Source organism: Conger conger, chromosome 13, assembly GCF_963514075.1.
Source record: "Conger conger chromosome 13, fConCon1.1, whole genome shotgun sequence".
NCBI lineage: Eukaryota > Metazoa > Chordata > Actinopteri > Anguilliformes > Congridae > Conger > Conger conger.
This window is the reverse complement of record NC_083772.1, coordinates 10,350,777-10,377,454: the sequence shown is the minus strand read 5'-3', so window position 1 is coordinate 10,377,454 and position 26,678 is coordinate 10,350,777. Positions and strand designations below refer to the sequence as shown.

The 26,678-nt window shown below is 37.8% G+C and overlaps 2 protein-coding genes across 2 annotated transcripts; both read right to left on the bottom strand.

Annotated features, from left to right (window-relative positions):
• Positions 1-2,074: 2,074 nt before the first annotated feature.
• Positions 2,075-3,040, bottom strand: LOC133107942 (olfactory receptor 1M1-like). The gene has a single exon (XM_061217275.1). The coding sequence runs from the start codon at positions 3,029-3,031 to the stop codon at positions 2,075-2,077; it is 957 nt and encodes a 318-aa protein (XP_061073259.1). The 5' UTR covers positions 3,032-3,040.
• A 12,868-nt stretch (positions 3,041-15,908) lies between these two features.
• Positions 15,909-17,403, bottom strand: LOC133108329 (olfactory receptor 1M1-like). Its single transcript, XM_061217801.1, has 2 exons — positions 17,288-17,403; positions 15,909-16,803 (listed from the first exon to the last, which is right to left on the bottom strand). The coding sequence occupies exons 1-2, from the start codon at positions 17,401-17,403 to the stop codon at positions 15,909-15,911; spliced, it is 1,011 nt and encodes a 336-aa protein (XP_061073785.1).
• Positions 17,404-26,678: the final 9,275 nt, after the last annotated feature.

The following is a 26,678-nucleotide window of genomic DNA, read 5'->3' as shown; positions in this document are numbered from 1 at the left end:
CTGTGCACTTTCACGTACTGTATTTCTAACAAGTTTCACAGTTACGTTTTTCATGTAATTTCATCATAATTATGTGATATTATTCTTTGTGCAATTCACCAAGAATCAAATCTAGCAGTCAACATTAAAGAGTAATCTCACTCGCTATGTCGCTTTCTTCACAATAAAAAAAGGGTTCTTGGGGGGGGTAGAGTAGGTGTCCATCTGATTTATATAAAGTTGCCGGGAGTGTTTTGTATTGATCCATAACAGCTGACTTGCCGACTTTGAAAATGAGCTGTTAAATTAATTTGTGGGCATCAACAATTTTCCAACTGGATATCTGATTCACATATTATATATAATTCGACTGTAACTGTAAATGATGTTGGTAAACATTTCCAAAGTCAAAGGTGAAGAAGTAAGGTTATCAGTTTTCCCATCTAACCACCAAAATCAATGACAATTCCAATGATGAAAATAATAATATGCACTGTACAGCGATTACTTACTTCAATCACTTTAGCAGAGAATGAGGTAAGATGTTTTCTCCTGTTCAACCAGGTTGCATATTTAGAGTAGAGGGCCATAAACCCCTTTTATACATCTTGCTCTGGAGTTCTCTCTACATATGCCACGGTAATTAACCTTGGGAATTAATTAACTGCATTAACTCTGTCAATGAAATTAATCTGGGGAATTAATGACCGAAAATATCTTTTTTTACAGAGAAATCAAACAAGGCTAGTTATCAGAATCCAATTTCATCATCCCTAAATCCATTCCTCTAACTATGTGAGATTTGTCACAACCTTAGTCACTGGGGAGGTGTGGTACTGAAAACTTGGGCACGGTTGGCAGGTCAGGCTATTAGATCTGTGCATGAGAACATTTTACTCTGTCCTAACAAATGTTCTAGAGCCTAACATCCCTCTTTGTTCGGTCGTGAGGTCATGAACTGCTGCAGCCCTGCTCCTCATGCCCATGCTTCAACACATCCTGGAGCTACAAATTCAACCCCCTGCCCTCTGAATTGCACGCTGTGGACTTTCTATATTACCTGCAAATTTAATACCTGAACGGTTGCCATCTTAACCTATAGGCCAGTGGAGGATGGGCATCCCCGTATAGCCGGGTTCCTCTTGAGATTTCGTCCCATCTGGGAGTTTCTCAAGTCTCTAAGGTAGAAGAGAAAGAACTTTCTCTTTTTGATGGGATCAGTACTGTAATACCAATCATGTTACATCACAAGTCATTTATTTAGCGAACTTAATATGTAGACAAAGTACATTAATCACAATCACAAGGAAAAAAAAAATAATTTCAGTTTTTTAATGAATTAATTGAACAAAATTTAAATGCAATGTTCCACTATATACGTAAAGTATATACAGACAGGTGACAAATGAAAGGAAAAACTTGTATTAGCAGAGAAACATAACAGATGCAGAGGCTTCCATACTGGTGTACTGCCCGGTTGAAGTTGATTTTGAATCAAGAAGGCAAGAGGAAAAGAGCGAAGTTACTTTGAAAGAGGGTTCATTATTGGAGCATGGATGGCACAAAGACTGCTAAACTGGCTTGTGTTTCAATAGGAATAGTGACTAAATTGCATTTAGATCGATGGGAAAGACATCAGAATAGAGGGTCAGAAATTGTGGTTGAAAGTGCACATTCGATGATATTATGCTTGTGTATGAGTGTGTTATGTGAAGAAAAATAAAAGAGAACCTTTTCGCCAGGTGACTGAGAATGTCAGCGCAGGACGTGTTCAGACTGTGACAGTGAGAAGAATCCATCGACAACTACATAGAGAGGAAAATTATATTCGGGTTACAGTTTGTAAACCCCTCATTACAGTCAAATGCAAATTAAATTGCCTTGTTAACTTGTCTGTATACATACTAAAATAGACTTGTGATTATATTTTACTTTTTTTGGGGAGAATCCCTTAACCTCTTCTATGTTCAGAAGAGGTGAAGGAATTCTTACTCTCTGCCTCCACCTCTGCAGTTTGTGACACAGTAAAAAAAATAAAAATAGTTCCTGTAATATCCATTCATTCCTTTATTTTGATTGTTTCTTCTGGTTGTGTTTATTTTAGTTTTTTTCTGAAAAGTTTCTTTGAGAACTCCTTAACTTCTTCTGTGTTCAGCACATAAATTATCGGGTTCATCATGGGGGTAATGGCCTTTGCCAGTGATGTACTCATTACCCTGACATTTGGCTGAACTGTAGAAGCTAGTGCAGTAATGTAGGTGCCCAGTACTGGAAGATAATAAAGAGTGACCAGCATTAGGTGGGCAGAACAAGTCTTAATGGCTTTAAATCGCCCTTCCCATGAAGCTATTTTAAAAAGTGCATGAGAAATAAACACATATGATAGTACTATAAAAATAAAAGGTGCGCAAAATAATGATACTATAACAACAATCCCCATGTTACGATTGACAGTATAATCACTGCATGCCAAAATACATGTAGGTCCATGGTCACAGAAGTAGCTTTTTATCACAATAGATTTACAAAAGGACAACCTGGTAACCAAAGTCACCATGATAATCAGTAAAATGGAATCAAATGCCCAAACCACTGTTAATATCACAGCCATTGCTGGCACTGTGATAATGGAATGGTATCTCAGTGGCAAGCATATTGCCACCAATCTATCATATGCCAGAACAGCAAGAGTGACAGACTGCAAACAGGTAAAAAAAAACACAAAAAACATGTTGGCCAAGCAAGCATCATAGGAGATATACTGGGAATCAAAAAGAAACATTGCAACTAAATTTGGAATAAGAGCAGTGCTTTCACCCAAGTCAGCTACAGCCAAATTAAACACGCCCATATACTTTGGGGTGTGAAAACTGCGCTCTGTGCATATACTTAACATGACAAAGGAGTTCCCCAACACAGAGACCACAAAAACAAAGCACAAGAAAACATAGTAGTATTTGGCATGGGGTATGTTATTGAAACCATTAATGAAAAAAAATGTGGGACGCACAAAAGTTGCATTTAAAGAGACGGTGGAATTCAGGGAGCTCATAGCAGATGATTTTTTTCTCTTTGTTGCTTTTCTTTTGTTTTCTTTGTCCTATAAGTAAAATAGTAAAAAACATATACATTTAATAACGTAATTGCATTGAATGCAGTCAATTTACTTTCACATTTTGAAGACATGGCTATGTTATTTTGTCCAATTAATTTTGAGCCCCTAAAATTGGAGGGACTATGCATAAAAATGGCTGTAATTCCGACACCAGTCACCTGATTTAGAAGTCACTACCCTCAAACTAAAGCTGAAAGTCTGCACTTTCTCATTCATTATTTACATCCAACTCCAATATCCTGTGGCAGCTAAAATAACAATAATTTTGGAATAACTGTTGTTAATCCTAGAGCTCATTGATGGGGAATGGGGGTAAAAAGGGGTATTCTGCAACTGTTTGTCATGGGAATTGTTGACGGTTGCAAAGGTTCGTCACTGACAATAACAGGGGTACCAGCAAAGTACCTCCCAGATCCAGACCCACTGGTCCTTTGGATGTATTTGCTTTTAAAAAAGTAAGATAAATTAATGATAAGAATACGAAAAAGTTCTTGCATGAGGCCCAATGTCTGGTTGTGTTCTTTAATCCAATGTGACAACTTACGCCACATGGTGTGACAGTGGGGCAAATTGTCACAAGTGTACATCCTCTACTTAACTGTATATAACTCTGTACTGCAATAAGATATGTAATGAATACAAAGGATGTGGCTGAAACTTCATTCTTTCATTTGGTATGACATTTATTGCACTGTGATGTATTGTACCGAAGGAATGTAATGGAGTGAAAAGTGTGACAATATGCCCTGCTCTCTTTGGCAAAAAAAAAAATTTGAATCTACGTGAATCACCATCTAGGTAAACATGTCCCAAGTTAAAGCAATCCGTTTTTCCATTTTACTTTCATAAGAAAGATCAGTCCAATTATGAAAATGGTCATTGACAGAAAATACAATCTTCAAAGTACATTACTCACCACAATCACCTTAGCAGAGAAAGAGGAAAAAGGTTTACACCAGTTACACCTGGTTGCACATTTAGAGTGCAGGAACATGAACTCTCCTTTTATACATCCTGCTCTGGAGTTCTCTCTACATGTGCCATGGTGATTAACCTAGGGAATTAATTAACTGCAGTAACTCTGTTTTCTCTATAATAAATATTTTATTGACAAACAATGTTAGTTACCAGAATCCAATTCCATCTTCCTACATTTAGTGAACAAGTAGATTTTAATTTGAGGATAGCCGAGTAACTAGTGTTCATGGAATTAGATTTGTAACTAAAATATTGTAGGTTTCTACTTCTGTCTGCAGTCACATCATCAATGACGAAAAGTGAACCCGTTCCACTGGCAGCCATACAGGCCTAAGCCATAACACCCCCTCCACCATGTTTGACAGATGAGGTGGTGTGCTTTTTGGCTGTAATCTCACCTTTCTGTTCTTCAGGCTTATTAGTGGTTTGCATCTTGTAGTGTACCGTCTGTAGTCCTGAAGGTGTAGCCTTCTACGTATGGTAGACTTGCAGGTGTAGTCACATCTCCATCTGCATCCAGTATTTGATCTGTTGTAAGGTGGGGTTTCTTCACCAGACTAGACATCAACAGCTCTCTTCTACATTCACAAATGACATAAATGAATAAACCTGCCAAACAAAACATGTATGTGAAGCCAATTCAAGAAATACTTGTTGAACTTTAAAATGGGGGGGGGATCATGTACAAAAGGTGCTGTCATTGTCACGTTTCAGGTCTGTCTCGCCATGTTTTATGTTTATTCATGTTGTCTTAGTCACGTAGTGTCTTATCATGTATTATGTTAGTCTAGGTTCGTCATGTTGTTTAGTTTATTTCTTGTTACGATTTATTTTCCCGTCATAGTTATGTTTCGTTACGATTATATTACCTTGTTATGTTGAATGGTTATCGTCTTAGTTTCGTTTTGTATTATGTTTTGATTTATGTTTATTGTTACGTTAACTGGTCGTTGTTTATGCATACACTTTTACATGTCTTTCCACAAACCTTGCGTTCCGCCTTTTCTCTCTCGCTCCTTCTGTCATTCACTCCCTAATTGTTTCCATTTGTCTATTTACTAAAACGACTAACGCTAGATCAGGATTGGGTAGAAACTAACAAAACTAATCATGTGTTCATGTTCCCTTACGTTTCTCGTGCATGTCATTTACTAATTTACTAATGCTAGGGCAGGATAGGTTTATTACTAACGATTACTAATCTCCTTGTTAAACTTGTCATCCATCGCACCTGTTTTCCATTTCCTTGCTACGCTCTAACTAATTGTCTACACCTGTCTACACCCACATTTATAGCCCAGTCGCGCAACTGTTCTTTGCGAAATTGTCTGCCTCTAGTTTTACTACGCAACGCTTGAGCATTATTTTCTGATTGATTCACGTTAAGATCCAAGCCTGTTTTACCGACCATCGTTATTGATTTCTGTTTCGTTGACCATTGTTTGTTTTTTGACCACGTCCTCGCCTACCGTCTTTGTACTTTTGCCTCGCTGATTGTTTTATGGTTTCGACTTCCGCATCGCCCTCGACTACGACTCTGCCTGCCGTCCGCCTGTACATCTGCCCCGCTGACAGCTCTCCTGCTACCGGACCTCCCTGCACGTTTACCGACTACGAGTTTGCCTCTTCCCTCGGCACCGTGCGGTTTGTTTGTTTAATATTTGTTTGGCTGGATCTACGTGTATGGACATTGCTTGTTTTGACTACACTCCTGGGATTCGTCCCGAATAAAGCCCTGACGGGACTTTATCTCACCTTTGTTTCTGAGTCGTGCATTTTGGGTCCAACCCCCACGCACCCGTCTCAGTCATTTCTCAACGGTTTATCTGATATTGTTGAGAATACCCTCAAATTAAATCTGACAGTCTGAGCTTCAACAACCTTATCCTTTCATTTCATTTATTTAATCTGTACTAGAGTACAGAAACAAAATAACAAAAAATATGTCATTGTACAATGAATTGTGGTGCTTACTGTAGATATCACGGACTGGAAATCAGAAACCAATGCGGACTCCCAAATGGTAGAATAGGTAGATTTATTAACATAGTCATACTAGTTCATTATCAAGGCAATTCGTAGTGATTGGGCAGGCAATAGTCAGAAGCCGGGCAGACAGGGAAATGCAGAGCAGGCAATATGTGGTCCAGAGTGAGTGAGCGAGAGTTGAAACCAGGAAGTTAGTCCAAATGGGGCAGAAACGGGGGAAGGAGCTTGGAGGAGGAGAGGAGGCTGGGGGCTGGAGACACGCCGGAATACAAAGACGGGAACACGGGAGCAGGTAAGCAGGAACACAGGAACAGGTAAGTAGGAACAGGCAAGCAGGACACAGGAACAGGTAACAGGAGATACCGTGTTATATACTATAGGCAACAGAAAAGATGCGTTTAATTAAAATGAAGTGAGAAAGGATAAGAGATTTAATGTATTAATTAATGATTGGATAACCTTTGCCCTTGGATAAGGATTGGCTGAGCGTGCCAGGTTAAATGGCGCCACCCTGTGCATTTGGCGCGCTCTCAAGTTGAATGCCTAAAAATATGCTCCTTGTCTGTTTTGCAAGTGTTGAGCATGAACCGTGCTTTTTGGGTTAGCAAATAAAAAGAACTAAGTAAAAGACCTTCATTTTGAGTAGATACATGACAAGGTTGGCGACGAGGATTCGGATTAGTATCTTTTTTATGTGTAACGGATAACCTCCGTCTTGACCCAGTAAGCCAAGAACTGAAATTGAGAGCAGCAACATGGCATTGTACAGCAGTGACGCAGGATTAATTTTTGACAAAATGGCTTCAGGCTTCTCAATGTTCTTTTTTTTTTTTTTTTTTTTCATACTTCTGACACTTAATTTTGTGTCGAGGTCGTTCTTTCTGGAAACTCTGCCATGTTTTTGTTATTTAAAGTATGTTGTATTGTTGTCCTGTGAACAGCTAGACCTGTGTTTGCAACTCTTTTTGCAGCTCTTTTGCAGTGATGTGTGGGTTCTGCTGATTTCTTGGTCCATTCTATTTCAAATCTGTCTTGGTCTTGGTCTTCCAGACCTTGTCTTGACTTCAGTTGTTATCTTACATTATCTTACATTCTCCAACAATGTTTCTGACAGTGGAAATAGGTAGTTTGAAACTTTGATAGAGTTTTTGTTGCCTTCTCCTTCTTGGTGGAAATGACCCATTTTCATTCTGATATGGTTGGACAAATTTCATCTTGCTGTAACAATCACAATGTCCCGTTTTTGATGAATTACGGAAAAAAAGGAGCACCGTTTTTTATTCATTACAAAAATGTATATTGAGGCCAAATAAAGCATGAAGAGGTTCAAAATACAAACAAGCCAATTAATTTAAACTTGCCCCCAATTATTATTATTATTTTTTTAAACAAATTCAACTGAATAGTTTGCGTAATTTGAATAACTGCCAAGCGTTAGGCTATAGAACACCATTGGCTAAAAACTTTAAAAAAACGATTCATACCAAATGCTATTTATATCCTGAACTCAACTGTATAGATCATGGGTGTCAAACTCTGGCCCGCAGTGTAATTATATTTGGTCCGCGAGTCAATATCAAATTACTATTAGAGCTGGCCCGCCGGTATTATCTAACCGCGCATTCACCGCTAATACTACAAATCCCATAATGCTCTGCTGTTGTTTTGGCACGTCAATCAGGACAGGACCCAGACATGCCCTCTCCTGTGTGTCAGTAGCGATCCGTGCTTCGGCAGGAAAGCCCCCGCTCACCCCGCCTCCCCGTGCCTCTCTCCCAGACCACGGCGCGACCTCATACTACAACTGTCACCGTGTTACCCCTTCCCAAAAATGTCGAAAAGAAAGGCAGAAAACAGAACTTTTCTGGACAGGTGGGAGGCAGAATATCTGTTTACATATGTAAAAGACAGACCTGTTTGTCTTGTTTTAGGGAGGGCAAAGTGGAGCTTTAGAATGTCGACCGCTGTGTGTGCACGTGAGCTCGCCAATACATTTCTCACAGAAAACGTAATTTGTCCACTTTTTTACTTCACAGTAGAGGTGATCAAACTTACAATAACTAAGAGCTAGTGTGTTCTAAGCCTTTACTGGTCCCTGTACGATGTTAGCATGATGTAGCTAGCATACGCGAATAGCACAAAGCCATACAATTTGCTTTTTAACGGCACTTGGTCATTCAAACGATATAAATAAAAGCATTCGATTAAGTTCGACGGCACCGGAATTTTCTGTCGTACCGTCCATAAATGGCAAAAGTCCCACCATAGGATTCATTTAAATCTTTAAAAGTTATACATTTTCTGAATCGTCATTAATTCATCCTGTTTCTATCAGTGATTCGGCATGATCGGACAGTTCTGTAGCTATGTAAATGACGGATACAGCACTGTTATTTGCTACCTAAACTTTGCTCGAGAGCGTTAACATGATTGAAGTCTGACATGTCTATTGTCAAAATCCAATGAAACTATTAAAAAGTAACCAGGGACTTTGGACTTATAAGGCTGGACATACCGAGTACCCAGCAAAAATATTGACCTGGCTACAGTCACACTTTTGACAGTTCGAACTGCCATCAACTGCCATGTATGAGCGCGTGAAGTAAACCAGTAAAAGCTATTGTTGCGTCACCATTTTCGATCTCCATAAATGTAAACAATGGAATGGCAGTGAAATCTGCCTGTTTTTCGGTGCCGTCGGGGTCCAGCATTTAACATTGATGGAACCGCTGTGTGCGCACAGTTTGCTGAAAAACTCAGTGTATTTGGCGCTGAGTTTAGCCGGCGATTTGCCGACTTTGATGTCCAGAAATGTAGATTTGAACTGCTTAGTAATCCTTCGCAGTTGATGTGGAAAACGCACCAACCAACCTCCAAATGGAGCTGATTGAACTCCAGTGTAATGACACGCTGAAGTCAAAGTATGATGCTGTTGGCGCCGCAGTTTCCACAGTTCATCGCTGACACAATGCCTCAGCTCCGCACCCAAGCTGCTCAATTGCTCTCCATGTTCGGCAGCACTTATCTATGTGAGCAACTTTTCTCCTTGATGAAGATGACGAAAACATCTCACAGGAGACGTCTGACTGATAAACACCTTCGTTCGATACTGAGGGTTTCCTCAGCTCAGAGCCTGAGCCCAGACATTGATGAACTAGCATCCAAGAAAAGATGCCAGGTATCTGGCTTGGGCACATCAGATTAGATCAATGAGTCGCAAACTGAGCAATAATTAACGTTTTCTTTATGCACTAAACCTCAGAAGGCTGCAAATAGAAAAGAGGCATACAATTTTTATTTAAATTTTATTTTATATGCCATTTATATGTTTTTTTTTTTATTTGAAATTCGAAGTTATATAAGCGTTGCTTGTTCCATATTCAATGTTAAAGCAAAACTTGTTTGGGTCCATATTAAAAGGTTCATTTGTTCAACGTTGGCCCGCGGCTTTGTTTAATTTTAAATTTTGGCCCACTGTGTATTTGAGTTTGACACCCCTGGTATAGATCATCAGACAACAGTCTAGGTAAGTCTATATCTAACTGGCTCATGATCACAATGGATAAACGATATGGAATAATTGTTATCGCTGTGCTGTTTGTCTGTCTCATTGTTACTCTTTCTTGTTGTGAAGCCAAAGAAAAAATGTAGGTAAGTGCACCTAAAGTTAAGTCTAGGGGGAAACTTTCTAATTCGATAAAAGGTGCTAACTTTGCACTTTGCTCATTCAGGCAACGTCCATTGATGTTAGCATGAAAACCGATCGACTTAGCTAGTTGACTAAATCTATCATAAATTGTGTATATGTAAAAATGACTGCATGTACACTACATAGTAAATGAGGACTAGTGTTAATTATGTTTATTATTAGTGTATTCCATTGTAAATACAAAAACCAAAATCACTTTTAATTTCAATATGATTAAGAAATTAAGATACAAAACATCTGCATGTCCTTTTGTCCAGACACATGAATGATCAGAAAAGCTTAGTTTTTTATTCAAACAGATGGACATACACTCACCGAGCACTTTATTAGGAACACTATTTTATTACACCTACTTATTCAGGCGATTATCTAATCAGCCAATTGTGTGGCAGCAGTGCAATGCATAGAATCATGTACATACGGGTCAGGAGCTTCAGTTAATGTTCATGTCAAACATCAGAATGTGAATTTTTTATACGAGTGACTTTGACTGTGGAATGATTGTTGGTGGCAGACAGGGTGGTTTGAGTATCTCAGAAACTGCTGATCTCCTGGGATTTTCACACACACTAGTCTCTAGAATTTGCAGAGAGTGGTGCAAAAAAAAAAAATCCAGTGAGATTCTGCAGACAGAAATGCCTTGTTAATGAGAGAGAGAAGAGCCAGACTGGTCAAAGCTGACAGGAAGGTGACCGTAATGTAAATAACCACACATTACAACAGTGGTATGCAGAAGAGAATCTCTGAACACACAATGCATCATAACTCTAAGTGGGTAGGCTACAGCAGTAAAAGTAAAACAAATGTCAAATAAACACCTAATAAAATGCGTATGTTGTATCCATATTGCTTGGGATTGAGAGACATTATTATAAGTACATTATAAGTACATTATAAGTATTTTCAAAATAATTATGTCATGGTTTTGGCATTTGAGTAATTAAACCAGTGAGAGTTATACTATCAAGGTTTGTAGTAGTTACTTTAACTGTGCAATCAGGCAAAACAAACAAAAAATAAAAGAACATTGACTCAAAAAACACTCAAAAGGCCTGGTGTTTTTTAATTGCCAAGGTGCAACTGCCAGGAAATCTTCACAAGGATAATCATTCAAAGATTTATAGCTTTAGCCACCTAACCTGTGAGCAATCATATAGAATATATAGTTTTGCACTAAAACAGGATTGTATTGAAGATTTTATCAATTGTATCAGTTCACCCTCAGAAACAGTCAGCATTGTGGAAACAGATTACAAATGGTAGCTAATGACCACAGAGTGGACTCGATTTAAAAACATGTAAATTAAGTGTTAGTTTAGAAACTGGCCAAACTGTTTGTGAAGGGGGGGGGGGGGACAAGTGTCCAAGTGGTTTCAGCAAGCTTAGGCTAATTGTTGGAGCCAAAATATTGGCTAAAATTCTGAATAAGCTAATAATATAATGAGGATCAGTTCATCTAACCATGGTGTATACTACTTATTATATTTCCGATAATGTATGTAGTCTGTGATAGCAAACAATAGGTCTGTTGGTCAGAAACAGTGAAACACTGAGTGAAAATGCTTGAAATTGATGAATAAGGGAACCTATGTATAATAATAATAATTTATGTTTTTTTAGCTGCCGCTTTTATCCAAAGCGACTTACAGTTGAGTAGACTAAGCTGGGCACAATCCCCCCTGGAGAACTGTGTAGCCAGTGTAAGATGTGAGACTGTGCTACACTGGGGCTTGAGCCATCAAGAGAGAGATGAGGGGCTTTTTGTGGTTTTAACATATTTTGTGTTCTCCATGCAATTCATTGCACAATAAATATAGCCCAATAACCAGGGCATAGGCACACCTCTGCAGACACATAAAATTATCATTTTCCTCAAGCTTTGAAAATATTTGTAGGGAAAAGTGCATTCTGTTATGTGAAAAGTTATGTGCAAGTTACATCATTTGGTTATTCATTATGCAAACTGAATGTGTAACAGTAGTAGATTTAAATATATAAATATAAAAAATATATAATTCACTGAATAAACTTATGAAGCAAACTTCATTATCAACCAACTTTATTAACTATGAATAAATATATTACCCAAGACGTAGAGTAAACACAGAAGATAGTTGCTCTTTTAAATTACATGTATCTATACCAGAGGAGGGCAATGTTACATGAGAAGGGCCACCGTGGCTGCAGATTTTAGATTTGGGCCAGAACTTTGACATCTGATTCAACCAAATAATCATGTCTATGTGCTGGGCTAAAACTCAAACCTGTACCCACATCTAATCTGCCCTTTTCAGATTAGATTGCCCACCACTGGTTTATAATCAGACTATAGAGTTTGTGAAACAGCAACCAGTGTCAATTTATTCCTTTATCTGAATTCTTGGTTGTCTCAGTTGTGGTTTTTTTTCTTTTTAAAAGTTTTTTTGAGACGTCCTTAATTTCTTCTGTGTTCAACACATAAATGATTGGATTCATCATGGGCGGAATGGCAAATGAAAGTGATGTAGTAATTGCCCTGGCATTGGGATTAAAGGTATTAGTTGCTGCAGAAAGGTAGGTTCCCATTGCTGTTAAATAACGAATAGCAACCAGCATTAGGTGTGCAGAACAAGTCTTAATGGCTTTCAATCGCCCTTCCCATGAAGAGATTTTAACCAGTGCAACCGCAATAAATACATATGAAAGTAAATTCATAATCATTGGTAAAAAAAGGAAAAATACCATGTTAACAATTGACATCAAATTATTGACAAGATTCTCTTTGCATTCCAAAATGAGCCATGTCCCATGATCACAGAAGTATCTTTGTTTTGCCATATTTGATCGACAGAAAGAAAAACTGCTAAATAAACTAAATGTTAAAATCATCAAAATTGTACTGATTGCCCAGCTCACAGCTAACATCACAGCCATGACTGATATTGTGATGATGGCATGGTATCTCAGTGGAAAGCATATTGCCACCAATCTATCATAGGCCAGAATGATAAGATTGAGACCCTCCACACAGGCAAATAAATACACAAAAATCAAGTTCGCCAAGCAAGGATCTAATGTGGTGTATTGTGAATCAAATAGAAACATTGCAATTAAATTTGGAATAAGCGAAATGCTTATACCCAATTCAGTGAAAACCAAATGAAAAACAGCCAAATACTTTGGGGTGTGAAAACTACGCTCTGTGTATATAACAAACATGACAAAGGAGTTCCCCAAGACAGATACCACAAAAACAAAGCCCAAGAAAGCATAGAAGTATTTGGCATGGTGCATGCTATAAAAACCATTTATGAAAAGTAATGGGGGAAGCACAATAGTTGCATTTAGAGAGAGGGTGGAATTCAGGGAGCTCATAGCAGATGTTTTCGATTTCTTCTGTTTGTTGCTTTATTTTTGTCCTTTAATAAAAAAACATAGGTATCTCAATTACATTAAATGCAGTTGATTTATTAAAAAATTCTGATGTTACTTGAAAATAACGACCTCATATCTTACAGATAATTATTTACCATCACTTTACGTACCAAGCAATTTATATAAATGTCCTTTCTTGACACAAAAGGAGGCTGACTTTTTCGGTAAAGTCCTGAGCTTGGTAAATGGTTGGCATTTATATAGCGCCTTTATCCAAAGCACTGTACAATTGATGCTTCTCATTCACCCATTCATACATTCATACAAACAATCACTCACACACCAATGGCAAACAGCTGCCATGCAAGGTACCAACCAGCTCTTCAGGAGCAACTGGGGGTTAGGTGTCTTGTCTTGCTCAGGGACACATCCACACACCCAGGGCGGGATCAAACTGGCAATCCTCCGACTGCCAGACGACTGCTCTTACCTGAGTACTGAGCATGCAAATAAAATCGTCAAGAAAACATACGAAGTCTAGCAACAATATTTGCTGTTTATTCTGCCAAAGAATCTGTTTGTAGTCTCACATGGTGTCTGACAAAGAGAAATATATAATTTTGTCTTCATGCACTTTTAAATCACTTATTTCACATTTCCTACATTTTTAAAATAACAATGCAATTTTGATGTCAATAATGATCAGTCACACTGGTCACTGTACTGTACATGTGAACTCCTCTATTCTTGCCACTATGCACTTTCACGTACTGTATTTCTAACAAGTTTCACAGGTAATTTCATCATAATTATGTGATATTATTCTTTGTGCAATTCACCAAGAATCAAATCTAGCAGTCAACATTAAAGAGTAATCTCACTCGCTATGTCGCTTTCTTCACAATAAAAAAAGGGTTCTTGGGGGGGTAGAGTAGGTGTCCATCTGATTTATATAAAGTTGCCGGGAGTGTTTTGTATTGATCCATAACAGCTGACTTGCTGACTTTGAAAATGAGCTGTTAAATTAATTTGTGGGCATCAACAATTTTCCAACTGGATATCTGATTCACATATTATATATAATTCGACTGTAACTGTAAATGATGTTGGTAAACATTTCCAAAGTCAAAGGTGAAGAAGTAAGGTTATCAGTTTTCCCATCTAACCACTAAAATCAATGACAAATCCGATGATGAAAATAATAATCTGCACTGTACAGCGATTACTTACTTCAATCACTTTAGCAGAGAATGAGGTAAGATGTTTTCTCCTGTTCAACCAGGTTGCATATTTAGAGTAGAGGGCCATAAACCCCTTTTATACATCTTGCTCTGGAGTTCTCTCTACATGTGCCACGGTAATTAACCTTGGGAATTAATTAACTGCAGTAACTTAAAAATTAATCTGGGGAATTAATGACCGAAAATATATTTTTTTACAGAGAAATCAAACAAGGCTAGTTATCAGAATCCAATTTCATCATCCCTAAATCCATTCCTCTAACTATGTGAGATTTGTCACAACCTTAGTCACTGGGGAGGTGTGGTACTGAAAACTTGGGCACGGTTGGCAGGCTATTAGATCTGTGCATGAGAACATTTTACTCTGTCCTAACAAATGTTCTAGTGCCTAACATCCCTCTTTGTTCGGTCGTGAGGTCATGAACTGCTGCAGCCCTGCTCCTCATGCCCACGCTTCAACACATCCTGGAGCTACAGATTCATCCCCCTGCCCTCTGAATTGCACATTGTGGACTTTCTATATTACCTGCAAATTTAATACATGAACGGTTGCCATCTTAACCTATAGGCCAGTGGAGGATGGGCATCCCCGTATATCCGGGTTCCTCTTGAGATTTCATCCCAACTGGGAGTTTCTCAAGTCTCTAAGGTAGAAGAGAAAGAACTTTCTCTTTTTGATGGGATCAGTACTGTAATACCAATCATGTTACATCACAAGTCATTTATTTAGCGAACTTAATATGTAGACAAAGTACATTAATCACAATCACAAGGAAAAAAATAATAATTTCAGTTTTTTAATGAATTAATTGAACAAAATTTAAATGTAATGTTCCACTATATACATAAAGACAGGTGACAAATAAAAGGAAAAGCCTGTATAAATGAGCAGGGAAACATTACCGATGCAGAGGCTTCCATACTGGTGTACTTCATGATAGAATGAAGCAATTATCATGCTCTCTAGCATGTGTAAAAATGATGAGCAGGCCCAGTTGAACTTGATTTTGAATCAAGATGGCAAGAGGAAAAGAGCGAAGTTACTTTGAAAGAGGGTTCATTATTGGAGCATGGATGGCACAAAGACTGCTAAACTGGCTTGTGTTTCAACAGGAATAGTGACTAAAGTGCATTTCGATCTATGGGAAAGACATCAGAATAGAGGGTCAGAAATTGTAGTCGAAAGTGCACATTTGATGATATTATGCTCGTGCATGAGTGTGTTATGTGAAGAAAAACAAGAGAGAACCTATTTGCCAGGTGACAGAGAATGTCAGTGCAGGACGTGTTCAGACTGTGAATCCTACATAGAGAAGAAAATTATATTTGGATTACAGTTTGTAAACCCCTCATTACAGAGTCAAATGCACATTAAATTGCCACTTGTCTGTATACATACTAAAATAGACTTATGATAATATTTTACTTTTTTTGGGGAGAATCCCTTAACCTCTTCTATGTGAAGGAATTCTTACCCTCTGCCTCCACCTCTACAGTTTGATACATTAAAAAAAAAAAGTTCCTGTAATATCTATTCATTCCTTTATTTTGATTGTTTCTTCTGGTTGTGGCTTTTCTTTATTTTTTTTCTGAAAAGTTTCTTTGAGAACTCCTTAACTTCTTCTGTGTTCAGCACATAAATTATTGGGTTCATCATGGGGATAATGGCCTTTGCCAGTGATGTACTCATTACCCTGACATTTGGCTGAATTGTAGAAGCTAGTGCAGTAATGTAGGTGCCCAGTATTGGAAGATAATAAAGAGTGACCAGCATTAGGTGGGCAGAACAAGTCTTAATGGCTTTAAATCGCCCTTCCCATGAAGCTATTTTAAACAGTGCATGAGAAATAAGTACATATGATAGTACTATAAAAATAAAAGGTGCACAAAATAATGATACTGTAATAACAATCCCCATGTTACGATTGGCAGTAGAATCACTGCATGCCAAAATACATGTAGGTCCATGGTCACAGAAGTAGCTTTTTATCACAATAGATTTACAAAAGGACAACCTGGTAACCAAAGTCACCGTGATAATCAGTATAACAGAATCAAATGCCCAAACCACTGTTAATATCACAGCCATTGCTGGCACTGTGATAATGGAATGGTATCTCAGTGGCAAGCATATTGCCACCAATCTATCATATGCCAGAACAGCAAGAGTGAGAGACTGCAAACAGGTAAAAAAAAACACAAAAAACATGTTGGCCAAGCAAGCATCATAGGAGATGTACTGGGAATCAAAAAGAAACATTGCAATTAAATTTGGAATAAGAGCAGTGCTTTCACCCAAGTCAGCTACAGCCAAATTAAACACGCCCATATACTTTGGGGTGTGAAAACTGCGCTCTGTGCATATACTTAACATGACAAAGGAGTTCCCCAACACAGACACCACAAAAACAAAGCACAAAAAAACATAGTAGTATTTGGCACAAAAGTTGCATTTAGAGAGATGGTGGAATTCAGGGAGCTCATAGCAGATGATTTCTTCTCTTTGTTGCTTTTTTTTTGTTTCCTGCAAGTAAAATAGAAAAAACATATACATTTAATAACGTAATTGCATTGAATGCAGTCAATTTACTCTCACATTTTGAAGACTTAATGATTTATTTTGTCCAATTAATTTTGAGCCCGTAAAATTGGAGGGACTATGTATAAAAATGGCTGTAATTCCGACACCAGTCACCTGATTTAGGAGTCACTACCCTCAAACTAAAGCGGAAAGTCTGCACTTTCTCATTCATTATTTATATCCAACTCCAATATCCTGTGGCAGACAGCTAAAATAAAAATAACTTTGGAATAACTGTTGTTAATCCTAGAGCTCATTGATGGGGAATGGGGGTAAAAAGGGGTATTCTGCAGCTGTTTGTCATGGGAATTGTTGCCGGTTGCAAAGGTTCGTCACTGACAATAACAGGGGTACCAGCAAAGTACCTCCCAGATCCAGACCCACTGGTCTTTTGGATGTATTTGCTTTTAAAAAAGTAAGATAAATTAATGATAAGAATACGAAAAAGTTCTTGCATGAGGCCCAATGTCTGGTTGTGTTCTTTAATCCAATGTGACAACTTACGCCACATGGTGTGACAGTGGGGCAAATTGTCACAAGTGTACATCCTCTACTTAACTGTATATAACTCTGTACTGCAATAAGATATGTAATGACTACAAAGGATGTGCCTGAAACTTCATTCTTTCATTTGGTATGACATTTATTGCACTGTGATGTATTGTACCGAAGGAATGTAATGGAGTGAAAAGCGTGACAATATGCCCTGCTCTCTTTGGCAAAAAAAAAAATTAGAATCTACGTGAATCACCATCTAGGTAAACATGTCCCGAGTTAAAGCAATCCGTTTTTCCATTTTACTTTCATAAGAAAGATCAGTCCAATTATGAAAATGGTCATTGACAGAAAATACGATCTTCAAAGTATATTACTCACCACAATCACCTTTGCAGAGAAAGAGGAAAAAGGTTTACACTAGGTACACCTGGTTGCACATTTAGAGTGCAGGAACATGAACTCTCCTTTTATACATCCTGCTCTGGAGTTCTCTCTACATGTGCCATGGTGATTAACCTAGGGAATTAATTAACTGCAGTAACTCTGTTTTCTCTATAATAAATATTTTATTGACAAACAATGTTAGTTACCAGAATCCAATTCCATCTTCTTACATTTAGTGAACAAGTAGATTTTAATTTGAGGATAGCCGAGTAACTAGTGTTCATGGAATTAGATTTGTAACTCAAAGATTGTAGGTTTCTACTTCTGTCTGCAGTCACATCATCAATGACGAAAAGTGAACCCGTTCCACTGGCAGCCATACAGGCCTAAGCCATAACACCCCCTCCACCATGTTTGACAGATGAGGTGGTGTGCTTTGGATCATGGGCATTTCCTTTTTTTCTCTCCACACTTTCCTCTTTCCATCACTCTGGTACATGTTCATCTTTGTCTCATCCGTCCACAAGACTTTGTTCCAGAACTTGTGGGACTCTTTTAGGTGCTTTTTGGCTGTAATCTCACCTTCAGGCTTCTTTGGCTTGTAGTGTACCGTCTGTAGTCCTGAAGGTGTAGCCTTCTACGTATGGTAGACTTGCAGGTGTAGTCACATCTGCATCTGCATCCAGTATTTGATCTGTTGTAAGGTGGGGTTTCTTCACCAGACTAGACATCAACAGCTCTCTTCTACTTTCACAAATGACATAAATGAATAAACCTGCCAAACAAAGCATGTATGTGAAGCCAATTCAAGAAATACTTGTTGAACCTTAAAATTGGTGGGGGGGGGGGGGGGGGGATCATGTACAAAGGTGCTGTCATTTCTCAACGGTTTATCTGATATTGTACAGGTAACAGGAGAAACCGTGTTATATACTATAGGCAACAGAAAAGATGTGTTTAATTAAAATGAAGTGAGAAAGGATAAGACATTTTCTGTATTAATTAATGATTGGATAACCTTTGCCCTTGGATAAGGTTGGCTGAGCGTGCCAGGTTAAATAGCGCCACCCTGTGCATTTGGCGCGCTCTCAAGTTGAATGCCTAAAAATATGCTCCTTGTCTGTTTTGCAAGTGTTGAGCATGAACCGTGATTTCAAACTCTTCTTGCTCCCAGGGCATTCGTGTCCTACTGAGCTATTAATTTAATAATGTGCTTTCAATTGAATAATGGCTTGCAGCAATGCTCTTGAGGGATAGAGTAAGCACAGATAAATACTACAGGTAAAAAAACAGACATTGTTTCAAACTGGACTATGCTCATGACAGAATATGTGGATGCAAAGATTAAGACATTTACATTTGTGTTTCTTTTGAGTCATCACCAAGGCTGGAGATATTAATTATACAAAAATACACCGACAATTTCTCATATATGCAAAAATATGGGCAGTCCTGGTCAAAAAGCCTTTTACAATTAATATTGAAGTGAACAGAAGTGAACCTCACCTTTAAATGGTAGAATGTTGAAAGTTAATGTGAACATTAATATTTCTTTCAATTTTATAGCAAGATTCCTTTTATTTTCAAAAGTCTGGGAACTCTTTCAGTTAGTACTTTCCTGGAGGTACTTCATGGTTGAGGTATGCTTTGGATCATTGTTTTGCTGGATACCCAACCTCAACGTCTGAACTGTCCTTTGAACATTAGCCTCTTGCATTTCTAGATATTTAGTGGAATCCATTCTTCCTTCCACTTGCACAATATTACCTGTGCCCACAGCTACCACACAACGCCAAAGCATAATGGATCCACCTCCATTATGCTCTACAAAAGCATCTTTCTCTGCAAAAGATTAACCCTCTTTTCTCCAAATATACCTTTTTTGGTGGTGGCCTAAAATTTAAATTTTGGTTTGTCAGTACAAAGCACATTGTTCCAAAAGGCTTCAGGCTTCTCAATGTTCTTTTTTGTTTGTTTGTTTTTTCATACTTCTGACACTTAATTTTGTGTCGAGGTCGTTCTTTCTGGAAACTCTGCCATGTTTTTGTTATTTAAAGTATGTTGTATTGTTGTCCTGTGAACAGCTAGACCTGTGTTTGCAACTCTTTTTGCAGCTCTTTTGCAGTGATGTGTGGGTTCTGCTGATTTCTCGGCAGGTCTTGGTCCATTCTATCTCAAATCTGTCTTGGTCTTGGTCTTCCAGACCTTGTCTTGACTTCAACTGTTATCTTACATTATCTTACATTCTCCAACAATGTTTCTGACAGTGGAAATGGGTAGTTTGAACTTTGATAGAGTTTTTGTTGCCTTCTTCTTGTGGAAATGACCCATTTTCATTCTGATATGCTTGGACAAATTTCATCTTGGTGTAACAACCACAATGTCCCGTTTTTGATGAATTAAGAAAAAAAGGAGCACCGTTTTTTTGTTCATTACAAAAATGTATTATTTTTTTAAACAAATTCAACCTGAATAGTTTGCGTAATTTGAATAACTGCCAAGCGTTAGGCTATAGAACGCCATTGACTAAAAACTTAAAAAAAATGATTCATACCAAATGTTATTAATATCCTGAGCTCAACTGTATAGATCATCAGACAACAGTCTAGGTAAGTCTATATCTAACTGATTCATGATCACAATGGATAAACGATATGGAATAATTGTTATCGCTGTGCTGTTTGTCTGTCTTATTGTTACTCTTTCTTGTTGTGAAGCAAAGAAAAAATGTATGTAAGTGGTCAGAATGTGAAACATCAGAATGTGAATTTTTTATCCAAGTGACTTTGACTGTGGAATGATTGTTGGTGGCAGACAGGGTGGTTTGAATATCTCAGAAACTGCTGATCTCCTGGGATTTTCACACACACTAGTCTCTAGAATTTGCAGAGAGTGGTGCAAAAAAAAAAATCCAGTGAGATTCTGCAGACAGAAATGCCTTGTTAATGAGAGAGAGAAGAGCCAGACTGGTCAAAGCTGACAGGAAGGTGACAGTAATGTAAATAACCACACATGACAACAGTGGTATGCAGAAGAGAATCTCTGAACACGCAATGCATCATAACTCTAAGTGGGTAGGCTACAGCAGTAAAAGTAAAACAAATGTCAAATAAACACCTAATAAAATGCTTGTGAGCGTATGTTGTATCCATATTGCTTGGGATTGAGATAGACATTATTATAAGTACATTATAAGTACATTATAAGTATTTCAAATAATTTACATTTCTGTACTATACTTTGAATTGTTGTACTATAAAGGATGGTGGATTATATCTATATTCCATAAATGTGTATATTCAAAATAATTGTGAAAACCTCTACCATATCATACCATGTTCAGGCACAATTCCCCAGCTCAGGTGTGAAGCTGCTAAATAAAATAATGTCATGGTTTTGGCATTGAGTAATTAAACCAGTGAGAGTTATACTATCAAGGTTTGTAGTAGTTACTTTAACTGTGCAATCAGCAAAACAAACAAAAAATAAAAGAACATTGACTCAAAAAACACTCAAAAGGCCTGGTGTTTTTTTAATTGCCAAGGTGCAACTGCCAGGAAATCTTCACAAGAATAATCATTCAAAGATTTATAGCTTAGCCACCTAACCTGTGAGCAATCATATAGAATATATAGTTTTGCACTAAAACAGGATTGTATTGAATCCCTCAGAATCCCTCAGAAAATGGTAGCTAATGACCACAGAGTGGACTTTGACAATATGGACTCGATTTAAAAACATGTAAATTAAGTGTTAGTTTAGAAACTGGCCAAACTGTGTTTGTGAAGAGAGGGGGGGGGGGGGGGGAAACAAGTGTCCAAGTGGTTTCAGCAAGCTTAGGCTAATTGTTGGAGCCAAAATATTGGCAAAAATTCTGAATAAGCTAATAATATAATGAGGATCAGTTTCATCTAACCATGGTGTATACTACTTATTATATTTCCGATAATGTATGTAGTCTGTGATAGCAAACAATAGGTCTGTTGGTCAGAAACAGTGAAACACTGAGTGAAAATGCTTGAAATTGATGAATAAGGGAACCTATGTATAATAATAATAATTTATGTTTTTTTAGCTGCCGCTTTTATCCAAAGCGACTTGCAGTTGAGTAGACTAAGCTGGGCACAATCCCCCCTGGAGAACTGTGTAGCCAGTGTAAGATGTGAGACTGTGCTACACTGGGGCTTGAGCCATCAACCTTCCGGGTCCCAGTCCTACACCCTTGTGGCCTCTCATGAGATTTATGGCACATATCAAGCACCAACTATAATGTTTCCAAAGACTCATTCTGAGAGAGAGAGAGAGAGAGAGAGAGAGAGAGAGAGAGAGAGAGAGAGAGAGAGAGAGAGAGAGAGAGAGAGAGAGAGAGAGAGAGAGAGAGAGAGAGAGAGAGAGAGAGAGAGAGAGAGAGAGAGAGAGAGAGATGAGGGGCTTTTTGTGGTTTTAACATATTGTGTGTTCTCCATGCAATTGATTGCACAATAAATATAGCCCAATAACAAGGGCATAGGCACACCTCTGCAGACACATAAAATTATCATTTTCCTCAAGCTTTGAAAATATTTGTAGGGAAAAGTGCATTCTGTTATGTGAAGAGTTATGTGCAAGTTACATCATTTGGTTATTCATTATGCAAACTGAATGTGTAACAGTAGTAGATTTAAATATATAAATATAAAAAATATATAATTCACTGAATAAACTTATGAAGCAAACTTCATTATCAACCAACTTTATTAACCATGAATAAATATATTACCCAAGACGCAGAGTAAACACAGAAGATAGTTGCTCTTTTAAATTACATGTATCTATACCAGAGGAGGGCAATGTTACATGAGAAGGCCACCGTGGCTGCAGATTTTAGATTTAGGCCAGAACTTTGACATCTGATTCAACCAAATAATCATGTCTATGTGCTGGGCTAAAACTCAAACCTGTACCCACAACTGCCCTTTTCAGATTAGATTGCCCACTACTGGTTTATAATCAGACTATAGAGTTTGCGAAACAGCAACCAGTGTCAATTTATTCCTTTATCTGAATTCTTGGTTGTTTCAGTTGTGGGTTTTTTTCTTTTTAAAAGTTTTTTTGAGACGTCCTTAATTTCTTCTGTGTTCAACACATAAATGATTGGATTCATCATGGGTGGAATGGCAAATGAAAGTGATGTAGTAATTGCCCTGGCATTGGGATTAAAGGTATTAGTTGCTGCAGAAAGGTAGGTTCCCATTGCTGTTAAATAACGAATAGCAACCAGCATTAGGTGTGCAGAACAAGTCTTAATGGCTTTCAATCGCCCTTCCCATGAAGAGATTTTAACCAGTGCAACCGCAATAAATACATATGAAAGTAAATTCATAATCATTGGTAAAAAAAGGAAAAATACCATGTTAACAATTGACATCAAATTATTGACAAGATTCTCTTTGCATTCCAAAATGAGCCATGTCCCATGATCACAGAAGTATCTTTGTTTTGGCATATTTGATCGACAGAAAGAAAAATTGCTAAATAAACTAAATGTTAAAATCATCAAAATTGTACTGATTGCCCAGCTCACGGCTAACATCACAGCCATGACTGATATTGTGATGATGGCATGGTATCTCAGTGGAAAGCATATTGCCACCAATCTATCATAGGCCAGAATGATAAGATTGAGACCCTCCACACAGGCAAATAAATACACAAAAATCAAGTTCGCCAAGCAAGGATCCAATGTGGTGTATTGTGAATCAAATAGAAACATTGCAATTAAATTTGGAATAAGCGAAATGCTTATACCCAATTCAGTGAAAACCAAATGAAAAACAGCCAAATACTTTGGGGTGTGAAAACTACGCTCTGTGTATATAACAAACATGACAAAGGAGTTCCCCAAGACAGATACCACAAAAACAAAGCCCAAGAAAGCATAGAAGTATTTGGCATGGTGCATGCTATAAAAACCATTTATGAAAAGTAATGGGGGAAGCACAATAGTTGCATTTAGAGAGAGGGTGGAATTCAGGGAGCTCATAGCAGATGTTCTCGACTCTGATTTCTTCTGTTTGTTGCTTTACTTTTGTCCTGTAATAAAAAAATAAAAATAACATAGGTATCTCAATTGTATTAAATGCAGTTGATTTATTAAAAAATTGAGGACAGTTAAATGTTACTTGAAAATAACGACCTCATATCTTACAGATAATAATTTACCATCACTTTACTTATCAAGCAATTTATATAAATGTCCTTTCTTGACACAAAAGGAGGCTGACTTTTTCGGTAAAGTCCTGAGCTTGGTAAATGGTTGGCATTCATACAGCCTTTATCCAAAGCACTGTACAATTGATGCTTCTCATTCACCCATTCATACAAACGATAACACTCACACACCAATAGCAAACAGCTGCCATGCAAGATACCAACCAGCTCTTCAGGAGCAACTGGGGGTTAGGTGTCTTGTCTTGCTCAGGGACACATCCACACACCCAGGGCGGGATCAAACTGGCAATCCTCCGACTGCCAGACGACTGCTCTTACCTGAGTACTGAGCATGCAAATAAAATCGTCAAGAAAACATACGAAGTCTAGCAACAATATTTGCTGTTTATTCTGCCAAAGAATCTGTTTGTAGTCTCACATGGTGTCTGACAAAGAAAAATATATAATTTTGTCTTCATGCACTTTTAAATCACTTATTTCACATTTCCTACATTTTTTAAATAACAATGCAATTTTGATGTCAATAATGATCAGTCACACTGGTCACTGTACTGTACATGTGAACTCCTCTATTCTTGCCACTAGGCACTTTCACGTACTGTATTTCTAACAAGTTTCACAGGTAATTTCATCATAATTATGTGATATTATTCTTTGTGCAATTCACCAAGAATCAAATCTAGCAGTCAACATTAAAGAGTAATCTCACTCGCTATGTCGCTTTCTTCACAATAAAAAAAGGGTTCTTGGGGGGGTAGAGTAGATGTCCATCTGATTTATATAAAGTTGCCGGGAGTGTTTTGTATTGATCCATAACAGCTGACTTGCCGACTTTGAAAATGAGCTGTTAAATTAATTTGTGGGCGTCAACAATTTTCCAACTGGATATCTGATTGACATATTATATATAATTTGACTGTAACTGTAAATGATGTTGGTAAACATTTCCAAAGTCAAAGGTGAAGAAGTAAGGTTATCAGTTTTCCCATCTAACCACTAAAATCAATGACAAATCCGATGATGAAAATAATAATCTGCACTGTACAGCGATTACTTACTTCAATCACTTTAGCAGAGAATGAGGTAAGATGTTTTCTCCTGTTCAACCAGGTTGCATATTTAGAGTAGAGGGCCATAAACCCCTTTTATACATCTTGCTCTGGAGTTCTCTCTACATGTGCCACGGTAATTAACCTTGGGAGTTAATTAACTGCAGTAACTCTGTCAATAAAATGAATCTGGGGAATTAATGACCGAAAATATCTTTTTTTACAGAGAAATCAAACAAGGCTAGTTATCAGAATCCAATTTCATCATCCCTAAATCCATTCCTCTAACTATGTGAGATTTGTCACAACCTTAGTCACTGGGGAGGTGTGGTACTGAAAACTTGGGCACGGTTGGCAGGTCAGGCTATTAGATCTGTGCATGAGAACATTTTACTCTGTCCTAACAAATGTTCTAGTGCCTAACATCCCTCCTTGTTCGGTCGTGAGGTCATGAACTGCTGCAGCCCTGCTCCTCATGCCCACGCTTCAACACATCCTGGAGCTACAGATTCATCCCCCTGCCCTCTGAATTGCACATTGTGGACTTTCTATATTACCTGCAAATTTAATACCTGAACGGTTGCCATCTTAACCTATAGGCCAGTGGAGGATGGGCATCCCCGTATATCCGGGTTCCTCTTGAGATTTCATCCCAACTGGGAGTTTCTCAAGTCTCTAAGGTAGAAGAGAAAGAACTTTCTCTTTTTGATGGGATCAGTACTGTAATACCAATCATGTTACATCACAAGTCATTTATTTAGCGAACTTAATATGTAGACAAAGTACGTTAATCACAATCACAAGGAAAAAAATAATAATTTCAGTTTTTTAATGAATTAATTGAACAAAATTTAAATGTAATGTTCCACTATGTACATAAAGACAGGTGACAAATAAAAGGAAAAGCCTGTATAAATGAGCAGGGAAACATTACCGATGCAGAGGCTTCCATACTGGTGTACTTCCTGATAGAATGAAGCAATTATCATGCTCTCTAGCATGTGTAAAAATGATGAGCAGGCCCAGTTGAACTTGATTTTGAATCAAGATGGCAAGAGGAAAAGAGCGAAGTTACTTTGAAAGAGGGTTCATTATTGGAGCATGGATGGCACAAAGACTGCTAAACTGGCTTGTGTTTCAACAGGAATAGTGACTAAAGTGCATTTCGATCTATGGGAAAGACATCAGAATAGAGGGTCAGAAATTGTGGTCGAAAGTGCACATTCGATGATAGTACACTCCTGCATGAGTGTGTTATGTGAAGAAAAACAAGAGAGAACCTATTTGCCAGGTGACAGAGAATGTCAGTGCAGGATGTGTTCAGACTGTGACAGTGAGAAGAATCCTACATAGAGAAGAAAATTATATTTGGATTACAGTTTGTAAACCCCTCATTACAGAGTCAAATGCACATTAAATTGCCACTTGTCTGTATACATACTAAAATAGACTTATGATAATATTTTACTTTTTTTGGGGAGAATCCCTTAACCTCTTCTATGTGAAGGAATTCTTACCCTCTGCCTCCACCTCTACAGTTTGTGATACATTTAAAAAAAAAAAAGAGTTCTTGTAATATCCATTCATTCCT